Raw genomic sequence first — 12,913 nt, forward strand, 5'->3', positions numbered from 1 at the left:
AACGTGGCTGTAATGATTGACGTCACTATGCGACGTAACGTCAATCATAGCAGTGGCAGCCCTGATTGGTCGTGACGTCACTGAATGTGTGTGTATGTTAAGCTAGCAATGAAAGCTAGCTCCTTAGAATATGTAAATAAACAAGTTTTTGATGAATTATAATTAAAAAGTAGTTTATAAGAAGATGGTAATGAGATGGAAATGACAGCATCCAGCAAAGGTGGCCAGTTTATTAAAATATCATACCAGAGTAAAAGTATACTTACTTGGCTAACGTTTTACTCAAGTATAAGTGAGAAGCACAAAATTTTTGTCTCGTAGTCATATTAAGTCGCTTGTTACTGTGTAAACGGCAAGTCTCTTTTGTCTCAAAGTGCAAAATGAAATGTTGCATTATCAAAGCAACGTTGATTTATATGAACATTAGCATGTCGGTTGAAATGCTGTGTGGTGCTGTACATTGCCCACGGGCTGCTTGTTGCACACACACGCCACCTTTCAGACATTCTTGTGAGGACATTTAGAGGCGGGGTCAGACCAACTTGTTGCATAATAAACAAGTCATAAAAGCAAACCTTTTATGAGGTCTGAACTGAATGAACGTTTGCTGATGGGGGAATAAATCTCTGTTCTCGTGTTATTATGTTTACTCAAACAATTAGCAGCTCCACCACGCCCAGGGGCGAAAAAAAAAAATGGTTGGACCTGCTCTACGGATGACCCCGCCCTCGCTTCGTAAGTGTCGGGACACGCTGTGGAATGTTCATGCCTGCTGGTGTCCCAGCACTAATGCATGAAAGGCTGTAAAATCATGATTGGATTCATTGCAGCCATCACATGATCTAATCAATATTTCTGATTGTCTATATCAGGGGTGTCCAAACTTAATCCAACCAGGGCCATATAGTGAAACATAAAAGGATGGAACTTTGCCACCTTGATATTTTGCAAAGCAAAACATGTAGCTATGCTAAGTTATATTATTTCAAGAAAACTTAGTCATATTGTAGTACTATTTCTAGTACTATATTAGTACTAGCCCATAATTTGTACAAACGTCCGTCTATGCTTTCTCCCCCATATTTGCTGTTTAATTTTCCTTTCTTTTTAATTAATATTTGTATATTTTCTTTTCGTAACTCCAATAATTATAGGTACTTATAGGTTATCACATGGTCTGTCTGGTATCAGGCCAGGTATCATGCCCCCTTCGGTCTCGGGCTGATACTGGCACGCGGGGGCATGATACTGGGCCTGATACCAGACAAACCATGTGATGATCTTATTATCACATACTATTTAATCATGAGCTTATTCATTCATTCATTCATTTTCTACCGCTTTTTCCTCACGAGGGTCGCGGGGGGTGCTGGAGCCTATCCCAGCTGTCTTCGGGCGAGAGGCGGGGTACACCCTGGACTGGTCGCCAGCCAATCACAGGGCACATATAGACAAACAACCATTCACACTCGCATTCATACCTATGGACAATTTGGAGTGGCCAATTAACCTAGCATGTTTTTGGAATGTGGGAGGAAACCGGAGTACCCGGAGAAAACCCACGCATGCACGGGGAGAACATGCAAACTCCACACAGAGATGGCCGAGGGTGGAATTGAACCCTGGTCTCCTAGCTGTGAGGTCTGCGCGCTAACCACCAGACCGCCGTGCCGCCCATGAGCTTATTATAACATACTATTTAATCAAAAGACCATTTTGTTTCCAGAAAATGTTCAGTTTATTACATGTATTATATCTAAACAGTGTAAACACAATAATTGCAAAAATATTTCAACAATAATATTTTATCAACAGTCTTATCTTATCAATGTCTGACAATTAAAGTTCCATTAATCAAGTTTGGGTTTTTTTGGTGACTGGAGAAGCACTAGGAATATTTATAGTTACAGTGACAAAACAAACGCTGTGTGTTCACGCTCGTGCGCTGTTCTCTGATTGGTTGTTTCACGGGCACGATACCAGAGCAGCGGGCTCTGAGTGGACAGCTACAGGGGCTGATACCGGACATGGTTAAACTCTATATTTTATCAGGACTTTGACACAGTATCATTTCGGCCTTTTCCCGTATCATTCATGGGCGGTTTCTAGGGTACAGGGCCAATTTATACTGTAGTATGTGATAATGATGATTATCGGCCCGATATCGGCAAAAAATCGGTTGATATCAGTATCTGATTTTTTCCCTACCATGAAAAGAGATATTAAAAAAAGCTGTATACAACACATACAGTATGAGTTCATTCCACAATAGGAGATATGTCATGTAACATATCAGTATCAGAAAAAAAAACAGCAAAAATGGGTACTGAGGTTTGTACTAAGAGGCTTGTTCACCTCCAAAGCTGACGTGCATTTTTTCTTAGCATATCTACCTTTGTTGCTTTACAAGATACTAAAGTGGCAAAGTGCACCCTGTCATTTTTCATTACGTGGCCCTTGCAGGAAACATTTTGCACACTCCAGGTATAGAGATTATGTTTTTTTTTTCCCTTGTTGCGTATCATTTCAGTGATGTCATGTCTCAGCACTGACATGTTTAAGACGATGGTTTGGTTTTAGCTCCTGCATGTTAGCTGCCAAGCCAACAGCACCTTTCTAATACAGTAGGTGTGATTGACATGATTGATACTTTAGTAGTCCTTATTTGTAGAAACACATTTTGTTGATATGCATGATTTTTATTGGAAGATATTTCATCTGAACTTGAATGTTGCCTTTTTGTGCAAGTATTCCAGGAAAAAGACCTATTCCGCTACATTATCTGATATTAATACCATGATAATGGAAAAATGAGTAGAATTTTTCCAGTCATGTCAACAGGATGAATTTTGTGGTTCTGGAAAGAGTGATTGTGGCTGGCGCCTTTAAAAACATGAAAACATCACACAGCCACAGCAGTCGTGTGAAATGATGTTTTTATTTGATGGCGTTTCAAAGGAAATGATCATAACAAACATGAAGACTACAATAAATGAGGCCAGGAGGGGGGGAACGCGGCCCCACCACCCACACACTACGCAATAAATAGAGCACTAGAACATACTGCGACAGCCGCAAGGTCACATGACTTCCATTCCAGACATCAGTCATATTATACGCGTCACCATCGTGTGACCTCACAAAGATGGCTTCCTCCCGTTATGCCACGCAACACGGGCAGAGGGTGTGGGGGGGTAACGATTAACAGGAGAAGTAGTATACGCCAACGACCGCCATAGACGGAGCGGCCTTCGTTAATACTGATTAGAAAAGTCCTGAGGGCGGCGCCGAATCTTCAAAGTGGAAATGCGTCTCCTTCCAACCTTCTAGAACCTTCCTCAGCTTCTTCGTCAACCACGCCTCTGCACCTTCATGTTCCACGTACGGTTCCTTTGCTGTAAGTTGGTCCCATAAAAGTTCACGCTTGCTTTGGCCACGCCCACAAATTAATACAGTTAAAAAGGTGAGAAGTGTGTGTGTTATTGCGCCATTAGCGTCCCGGAGGCCCCGCCTCCAGACGCAGGTGGGCTGTCAGTTTCCGTTCATCTCCAGGGGACCTCCTTTGGGAATGAGCAGGCTCATCCTGCCCGTTGTGCTGGCGGCGCTCTTGATCACCTCCATCCACCTGCCAGCAGAAGATGACAGAGTGCTTAGCGAGGGAGCAAAGAAGTCAAAAATAAAAGGACGTCAGGGAGAGGCGGACCTCTCAAAGGTGTATTCGCTCTCGGCCCGGAAGAAGTAGACGTGCGACTTGAACTGCAGCTTGAAGACATAATCCTTGTGGATGGCGTCCGCCTCCTCGGGCGTGCTGACCGTGTAGCCCAGCAGTGGCAGACTGGCAAGCGGGAAGTCGTCCTGTACAAAAACAGGTTGAACAGCTCTGAACGCGTACAATTCAGAATTGGAAGAGTTGCAGAAAACTTGAGAGTTCGTACTGCTGCCATGCCCAGTGTCTGGCAAGATGCTAGCAACTGTTCAATCACAGGTCTTTTTTTTCGTTACTACTAAAAGGACTGCCTCAACAAGGTTTGTTATTTTTTCTTAAATTTCATTTTATTTATTTAACATTTAAACATTTCAAGAAGGGGTGCTTGATTTGTTTATTTTCTTAAATTAAAACTGTTATTTTTCTCATTATTATAACATTTCAACAAGATGCGTTTGGTGATTACATATATTTTTCTTTTTTTTTAATTTTATCAAAATGTTTTAACAATGGGTGTTTTTTGAAATTGTATTTAATTAGGTTTTTTTTTCAATGTAAACAATTCAACAAGAAGTGTTTTTGAAATATTTCAATTGTTTGCATTTCATTTTCTCCCCTTATTTTTGGAAAATTCAAACCCTGGGTTTCTTAATATTTTTATTTCATTAAATTTTATTTTATTTATTTTTTAATTTAAACAAGTTTTTTAATTTATTAAATCTAAAAATGTTTGGGGATGTATTTTTAATTTTTAATTTATTTTTTAAATGTATATATTTTTTATTTTAATTTAATAATTTCATTGAGGGGTGCGAGACGCCACAATGTGCATCCGAATAAAGTTAACATTTCATACAATTAATACTGCTTCACTCCTTTTTACACTTGTATGACACTTGAAAAACAATACATGATTCACAACATGTACCCTTAATAAAGGTTCATGATGGCCACAGTGTGCACGTGGAACAGATCATTTCATCCTTTCATCATTTCATTCTTTTCTTGTGTGTGTGCTCACCTGGTGTGTCTTGTAGAAGAACAAGCAGAAGTTGGTGAAAACGACCCAAAGCTTCTGCCAGCCGTTGCTGTTCTTAAACTTCCTCAGGAGGTAACCCGACAGCTGATTCTGCAGGAAACGACACAGGCAGGCGGTCAGGTGGGAGAGTGTGACACCATCATCATGGAAAAGTGTCTAAGGCGCTGTGTGAGGAGCTGCTGGCTCAAGATGCATGACTAAGCAACCCTGGGTTTCTAGAAAGGTATTTATTATGATGATTATTATTGAACTTCCTACATCTAGAATAAATAGCTCTGCTTTATCGTAGAACTGCTACACGACTACTCTGTGCTTCTTGTACCTGGTTCATGCGCAGGTAATCAATGAGAGAGAGGTTCTGGTTTCGGTACCAGCAAACATGTGTGATGGTGTTTGGTCTTTGACCCTGGCCGAGCAGGTAGCGAGGAGGCAGCTCCGGCGAAACCGCTGGAGAGCCGAAGACTAAACGGGGAGGTAGTGAAAAAGCAGGAAAGAGAAGCGACAGAAGCAGAAGATATCCAAGTGTTAGCGTGTTACACTGGACAGGAAGAAGAAGTGTTAGCGTGTTACACTGGACAGGAAGAAGAACTAGGAAGTCGGCACTGGGCAGGAAGTGTTAGCACAACACAGGGGACAATAAGCGTTAGCGCCTGACAATGGTCAAGAAGAAGAAGCAGGAAGTGGAGGTGTTAGCTTGTTATACTGGACAAGAAGCAAAAGTGTTAGCATGTTACACTAAGTGTTAGCGCCTCACAATGGACAAGAAGAAGCAGGAAGTGGAGGTGTTAGCTTGTTATACTGGACAAGAAGCAAAAGTGTTAGCATGTTACACTGGAGAATAAGTGTTAGCGCCTCACAACGGACAAGAAGAAGCAGGAAGTGGAGGTGTTAGCTTGTTATACTGGACAAAATTGGACAGAGAAGGATGTGTTAGCATGTTATACTGGGCAGGAAGTGTTAGCATGTTACACTAAAGAGTTTTTACAGGACGTGTTTGTATCTTGGAGTGGACAGAGAGGGTTAGCATGTTAAGACTGGACAGGAAGCAAAAGTGTTAGTGTGGTAGGCTGGACAGGAACAAAAGTGTTAGCGTGTTGGACAGGAAGGGCTAGCATGTCAAACTGGACAGGAAGTGGAGGTGTTTTACAGTATTAGCGTATTCAATTGGCAGGATTGGGAAGTGTTAGTGAGTTACAATGGACAGGACGGGTTAGCATTGGACAGAAAGAGGAAATGTTTTCTTGCTTGTCACACTGGAGAGGATTTCATGAACGACACTCAGCAGGAAGAAATATTCATACGTTACACTGGTCAAGAGGAGAAACGTTAGCATGCTAGACAAGAAAGTGAGTGTGTTCCACTAGAAAGGGAAAAGTGTTAGCATGTAACAGTGGTGAGTTAGCATGCTACTCTGGAAAAGAAAATAATGTGCGAGGGTGTGAGATTGGAAAAGGAGAAAATCCAGGTGTTGCTCTGAAGACCATGATTGTGTTCCACAGGAGAAAGAGAAGTGTTAGATTCCAACACTGGAGAGTTAGCATGCTAGTCTAGAAAGGGAGAACAGGCGTTAGGGTGTTGCACTAAAACTGAGGAGAAGTGTTAGAACATGAATCCGAACGCTGACATTTGAAGGCAGCATGGGTACGTTCAAGGACAGCGAAAAAGTTTCGATGACGAACAACAGGGGTCGGTGGTGGATGCGTCTTCTCCAAGATGTAGTTACGTGTTTTTTTTTTTTTTTAAAGCATGTGCGTGTGTTCGTTGACGTGGGGCGAGGCGAGGCGGAGGAAGGTAGTACCTCCACAGCCAAGCTGTGATCGGACATTGACACGCTGGTGTTGCGGTGCCAGCACACGTGCATGGTAGTGTTGGCGCGGTGGTGCGTCTGCTTGTCCAGTGACGTGCGCGACGAGTTCATGTCGTCCTCCGACTCCTGCTCCACTGAAACCTCATCTGATGACCCTGGGAAAGGGGAAGGGTTGCAGGGGGTGGAAGAGGAGGAGGGAAGGGGTAAGGCAGGACAGGAATCTAACACAATCGCTGGTCAGTTCATTAGGTACACCATGAAATGGGATCCAATAGAAAAAAAATCTACCTTTACAAAGATAATACTGGCTTTTCATTGACGGTACAGAATTTGATTGTGTTAGATTGTACAGGTGTGCCTAATAAAGTGTCCAGGGACTGAGTAGAAACGGGAGGGTAGAAACAGATCACATGACTACGTTCTTACGGTTGGAGTGATCTGTGATGCTGCCATCCAGGAAGATGCTGGATTTCTCCTGCGACTTCTTGGCCAAGTCAATGGCCATGTTGAGGTCCTCAATCCACTTGCTCATCTCCACTTTGGAGCTGGACGTGCAACAATAAAAATAAATTGTTGTGAAATTACTGAATTTGAAGCGCAATTACGCCCTCTGCTGATCATTCATGGAAATGCCCTCACCTTGCAGCCACCACAATGGTCCTCTGTGCAGAGTAGATGGTGAAGCAGTGCGGCACTGACCACTCGTTCTCGCTCTCCTCCACCTACAAACACAAAGCCAGTCAGACTAGCTGTGCCTCCTCCAGTTAAAGCAATGACTTGTTTTTCAAGAACAACGACAATGCTGATAAGCTTCAATTTCATCAGTACGCAGAGCAAAAACACACCAAGCGGCACATTTCATGACTTTGCAGAGTTGTTTTTGGACTTTCAGGAACATCTGCTGGGTGTGCTACCAAGCAACAATGGAGGACGAGGAGGGGGGCTAGGAGTGGCTGAGCTGGTCCAGCTCAGCCGACTTACCGGTGCATCCAGAATTATAAGCTGCGGCCAGGAAGTGGAGCAGAGACATGCAGTGTTAGCAGAGCCCCACCCTTTTCTTCAAATTAACCGCCTCTGTCGCTGTATGCCCACTTTTCCACTGCACGGTACCACCTCTACTTACCACTGTTATCCAATGCGCACACAAAATGGTACCAATACTGTGAAAAAGTTTTTTTTTTGTGTGCAGGCATGTTTTAAAATTCAATACTTCCTGTCAAAAACCCATGATTCCTTTCGAATGGAACACAAACCAATGTTCCTTTTGATGGGGATATCCCGATAGGCGTATACATGACCCAATATTCAGGTTAGAAAAGGAGTAATCTGTGTTTTTTTTAATTTAATATGAGCATATTCAGGTTTATTGGTGTTTATATATCCGTGCTCAACCAGTGTAATTGCTAATAATTCGGTTATGATAGGGTTATTTGACTGCATGTAAACATAGCCAATGTTAGAATGTTCCAATGGAAAAGCATCAATGCCTAGCAGGTACCGTGCAGTGCAAAAATGGCCAAAAAGGACCTTTAACAAGATCGGTCCTGCCAACCTTACAACAATACACCTGAAGATCATGCACGCAGGTAACATAACGCAGCGACAGTGGATTACTCACAATCATGCCGTGAAGGGGCAGCTGCCCGTGCACTTTGAACTGATTGGTCGCCGTCACGCCTTTGCTGGTGTAGAGGAGCATGTCGGAGAACTGAGAGATGACAGCAACAACATTGAATGGAGCTAATGGCCGAGGATTCCTTGGAAGAGCTCATTTTAAAATTCCACTCACCAGGAAGAACATTCTCTGCTGCAGCCCCTTCTTTGTCAGCTTGTATAGACAGCCCTCGCGTATGAACTCCTACCCAAGACAAGTCAGTTAGACACGGAATGTTCCATAACCTGCTCTCTTTAAGGACGCTGCCCTCACCCTCCCCGGTGCTGTTAAATTCTCTATTCCGATCAGGTCTCGCTGCAGCTCGGTGAGCTTCTGGAAGTTCTCCAGTCGGATGAGGCTGCTCTGCAACTGCGTCGCTATGTCTGCCACCTCCTTTAAAGCCTCTGCACACAAAAACAAACCCATGCTTCATGCTCATCTAATCATTGTGCACACAGTAAACAGAGCTTCCATCCATACACTGGATTTCTGAAAAAAGCACACAATTTTTACACGTTAGTCTTTATGCTTCACCGATCATTTTGTCGTCAAGTGTTGAGATTCGAGTTCCTTGAACGATTCCTTGATGAGTAGCTACTATACATTTTATACTTTGAAAGCGTTCGATTATGTGAATTGAAATGGGATGTGGGATGTGTGGGATGTCTGTGATTGGCTGGCAACCAGTCCAGGGTGTACCCCGCCTCTCTCCCAAAAGACGGATGGGATAGACTCCAGCATATACCTGCGATTTGAGTGAGGACAAGTGGCCCAGAGAATGGATGGGTGGAATTATTACAACCACTTATTGCAAATGTTTATCCAAAATCATTGGAGAACATCAACCATTAAGCTAGCAGAGTGGCAAAAGTAGGCATTTTCCCGGAAGGTGAACCTCCACGGACATACGGATGGATACTAAACATGGGTTACCCTTGCAGTCGGCATGGTCGCGGTGCGTGGGCGAGTAGTGCTTGCTGAGCCTCTCCAGGATGAGCTTGTAGTGCATGAGGCGCTGGATGGGCTTGAGCAGGAAGGTGTTGAGGGGCAGGTAGCAGACCTTCTGCAGCTCAAACTCCTTGTAGACCATCTCCAGTTTCTTCAGCCTCTTGCTGGCCTTCTCCAGTTCCGTCAGGACTTCATCATGCTTCTGCAGGTAGCTAGTAAACTCCTGCAGGAGGACAGCCAGTCGGTATGGGGGAGGGGGGGGGGTGAACGCGGTAAGGAGGAGGAGGGCATCTCACCTTGAGAGCACACATGTTCTTCAGCATCACGTCACCAATCCTCTGGTAGTCCCCTTTGACATGAGCGTTGGAACGCCCCTCCCTGTGGATAAAGGCAGCTGTCTTTTTAACTGAAACTACACCACCCCACCACTAGAGGGCACCCACCAGAGAGCCAGGCGCTGGTCCAGCTCCTTGAGGAAGCCTCGGTGGAACTCGTAGATGGGGTCGATGTTGGAGAACAGGAGCGTCATTAGACCCTCAGGCATGGCGTTCTCCTTGATCACTGCACTGCGGAACCACTGGGGGCAGCAGAGGGACAACACTACTCAAGTTGTTGCTGTGTATTAATCATATGTTTTTGGTTTTTGCTGCACTTTTATCAAAACAAGCCACAATCTCCATGTTTTTATGTGTGATGTTATTACAAAAAAGACATAAGTATGGCTACTTAGCATATCCTTAAGTAGATGATGTCTTTTTTAATGAATGGCTAAAAGCTTTGGTTTATTTCATTCTATTGTTGCAGTATGTTCAGCCTTGCAAAGATACTGCATGAAATAGTTCTTTTGGCTAATTCAGGAGTGTCATAAGTAAAGCCCAAGGGCCATTTGGGGCCTGCTGCTGTTTTATGGCACTTTCGAAAAAAAAAAAAACATTTTAACAAAAACACCACTTTTTAAAAACAGCAGTATGTTTACAAAATTAACCTAAGAGGAGAAAAAATAATCAAAAAATTTAAAGGTTAAAGTTACAATGTTAAAAAAAAAAAGAACAAATTTGTAATTTTGGAAAAATTAGGTTGGGGAAAAGTTAACGTTACGAGAATAAAGTCAATAAGAGAAAAATGTATTCTTTATGAAAAAAGTCACAGGTAATAAAATCATAATATAATGACGAAAATTTGTAGAAGACTTGAAATAAAGAAAAATACCTTATTTTTTAAAAGTCATAATTATGGGAATAAATACATAATACTATATAAAAATTTTAGCATAGCTATGTGTTTCTTCACACAATATCCAAGTGGCCCTTGCGTCCTTTCATTTTTCACCATGTGTCCCTCGCTGGGACAGCATAGCCGAGTATTGTAAACCCATCAAGAAGCCCATGTGTGCCCCCCATCAACATACACGCACTCCATTATTCAAACATGGCTCTGAAATTTCGGAAGGGGGTCAAAAAGGAAGCATACCACCGTGATGACTTCCAGGTCTTTCAGGTAGGTCCTCTCTGTGGTCAAAATCTCTTTGGCAATAAAGTAGGCCTTGTCGGCGGGATATCTCTGAGGAGGAAAAGAAGAAACTTTCAAAGTTGCGATGAGGCGTGCAAAGATTGCACCCCACAAAGTAACTCAAGCCCATTCTCTGCCTCAACAGTTTTCCTTGCGAGGATAAGCGGTAATGAATGAATGAATATATGGTTAAAATTTGTGTCAAAGTGAAAGTTATACTTAATCTTTTCACAAAAAGCCTTTTTTTCCTCCCTTTGCAGTTATATCCAATTAACCGTGATAAGAGGGATGACTGTATATAAAAATAAAAAATAAATATATAAAATATATAAGTATATAAAATAAATATTTATATAAAATATATAAATAAGTATATAAAAAATAAAAAACCCCTATATGTGTAGGGGTAGATCTTTCCTCGGGTTCAAAAAGGTTGTTGACCACTGCAGTTGGCGCTTCCTTAAAGCATTTTAACCGTTTACGTGAATTCCTGCATCTCTTCCAATGCTGAAGATGGATTGCATGTAAGAAGTGTACCTTCCTCCTGCCCTCCTCCTCCTCGTCTAGCCTGGCATTGCTGCCCACCTCACTCAGGATGGGGCTTTGCAGGGGCGAGGAGGCTTGGCTCGGCAGGCTGAGAGTAGACATCTGGAAGGAGGGTGACAGGCAGAGGGGGCCCTTGGCGTCGAAGGGCGAGATCTGCGGGCTGTCCACCGCCGTGTCTGCGGTGAAGGAAACAACAATTAGGATGTGGGGGACGAAAATGTTACGGGCACATTTGAGAACGTCAGTCTTGCTTGACACATGGGGCAGAAATGAGCCAGACTAGTTAATGGTTGCCATATTTGCTTCCCCTGCGATTGTTTGGAGAAGCGTGGACTACCAATGATTCATGCCTGAGACAACATGGCAGCTAAAGTACATCTCCAGCTTTTTTTTTTAATATATTTTTTTAAACTGCACGGGTCCTAAATGCTCCTCACAGGTCAACACAGCTGCTCTTCCACTTATCTAAATAAAACAAAAAGAAAAGGGAAAAAAAGTGGGAGTGGAGAAAGGCCGACAGGGAAGGGAAAAAAAAAGTCTCTCCATGACCCGGAAATAATTGCTCGCAACTAATCAGGAATGTGGTCCGTCTAGAGGGCGTGGAGTTGTTTATAGTTTATCTCAAGCGGCCTGCAGGCGGCTACACCAGAGGAGCCACCATAGATGGGGGTGGGGGCGGTTTCTTTGGAATGACTTTGGCTCCACGCCTGTCCAAACAACACACACACACACAGCTGGAACATGGTTGGCTTTGCAAGAAAAGAAAACTACTGTGCATGTTTGCTGCTGCCCTTCCGAATGTAGTTACTTGTAGCAGTTTGGGATCATAAAAGTCCTAGACCTCCACAAGAACACGTGACACACACACACACACGGAACATAACCGCAACTTTCCTCCATGTGTGATGTAACTTTCAGGACTAAAAGCGCTTTCGGAGGCCAGAGAAATCAATCTGTCGTGTTCTGGGCTTTTGAAGCAGAAAAAAAATTCCATCCTGCATCTCCAAAAGAATGTTAAAAAGTCTGACATGTGTGTTACCCAAAAGTAATTACTTTATTTTTCAGAGTAGAACATACAAACAATAGGTACAGCTTTACTTACTTGGATGTAGTAAACATACACGTTGATTAATGGATGTCTAAGTGCAGTTAGCTTTAGCTGTCTCAGCCCCGTCATTAAAATACAGCTAATAAAAATAAAAAAAGAGCACAATAAATCATTTCAAAACTTTAAATAAATGTGGCCCTATAACCTGTACAGTCCAAAAATATGATACGGCCTGCCACAACTAGATTTGGTGCTACCCGTTCAGCCTGGCACATAAACACAGTATAATGGGACTGTCTGTAAATGTAACTTGTCGTCACAACTCCGTACAACAGGCGGTGGTATACACTCACTCGTACGCACCAGGTCCGCCAGAAAATAATTATATTTAGAATATGCTGTCTGATTACAGATTATAGAAATCGTACAGGTTATATGTCAGCTTGTTCCATTTTGAAAGGATTTATTGTTGTCTCGCTTTCTATCCTCACATAAGTAAAGTCAATGTACTAATGAAAAAAAACTAAAGAAATGGCAAGTAAACAATGCTCCTATGGAACACCGGTGGCTCAATGCACTCCTTCAAAGTGACACACAACTAGTCTGTTTTGGCAAATACCCTGGGATGTACTCTAAAGCAGTGGTCCCCAAACTAA

The 12,913-nt window shown here is 42.9% G+C and overlaps 1 protein-coding gene across 2 annotated transcripts in view; it reads right to left on the bottom strand.

Moving 5' to 3' along the window:
• Positions 1-2,919: 2,919 nt before the first annotated feature.
• farp2 (FERM, RhoGEF and pleckstrin domain protein 2) overlaps positions 2,920-12,913 on the bottom strand; it is a 32,163-nt gene continuing 22,169 nt past the window's right edge. Inside the window, exons 14-28 of one of the 2 annotated variants that reach the window (XM_058072809.1) lie at positions 11,201-11,385; positions 10,625-10,714; positions 9,598-9,731; positions 9,451-9,532; positions 9,140-9,377; positions 8,480-8,610; positions 8,342-8,410; positions 8,171-8,260; positions 7,192-7,274; positions 6,979-7,097; positions 6,525-6,707; positions 5,068-5,213; positions 4,728-4,835; positions 3,704-3,855; positions 2,920-3,625 (exon numbers count right to left, since the gene is read on the bottom strand). In XM_058072809.1, the coding sequence (XP_057928792.1) occupies positions 3,532-3,625; positions 3,704-3,855; positions 4,728-4,835; positions 5,068-5,213; positions 6,525-6,707; positions 6,979-7,097; positions 7,192-7,274; positions 8,171-8,260; positions 8,342-8,410; positions 8,480-8,610; positions 9,140-9,377; positions 9,451-9,532; positions 9,598-9,731; positions 10,625-10,714; positions 11,201-11,385 (1,904 nt within the window). In that variant the 3' untranslated portion in view covers positions 2,920-3,531. The remainder of the gene's footprint in view (positions 3,626-3,703; positions 3,856-4,727; positions 4,836-5,067; positions 5,214-6,524; positions 6,708-6,978; positions 7,098-7,191; positions 7,275-8,170; positions 8,261-8,341; positions 8,411-8,479; positions 8,611-9,139; positions 9,378-9,450; positions 9,533-9,597; positions 9,732-10,624; positions 10,715-11,200; positions 11,386-12,913) is intronic. The other variant, XM_058072808.1, reaches the window with a different exon arrangement.

The sequence above is a fragment of the Doryrhamphus excisus genome, chromosome 5 (genome assembly GCF_030265055.1).
Source record: "Doryrhamphus excisus isolate RoL2022-K1 chromosome 5, RoL_Dexc_1.0, whole genome shotgun sequence".
NCBI lineage: Eukaryota > Metazoa > Chordata > Actinopteri > Syngnathiformes > Syngnathidae > Doryrhamphus > Doryrhamphus excisus.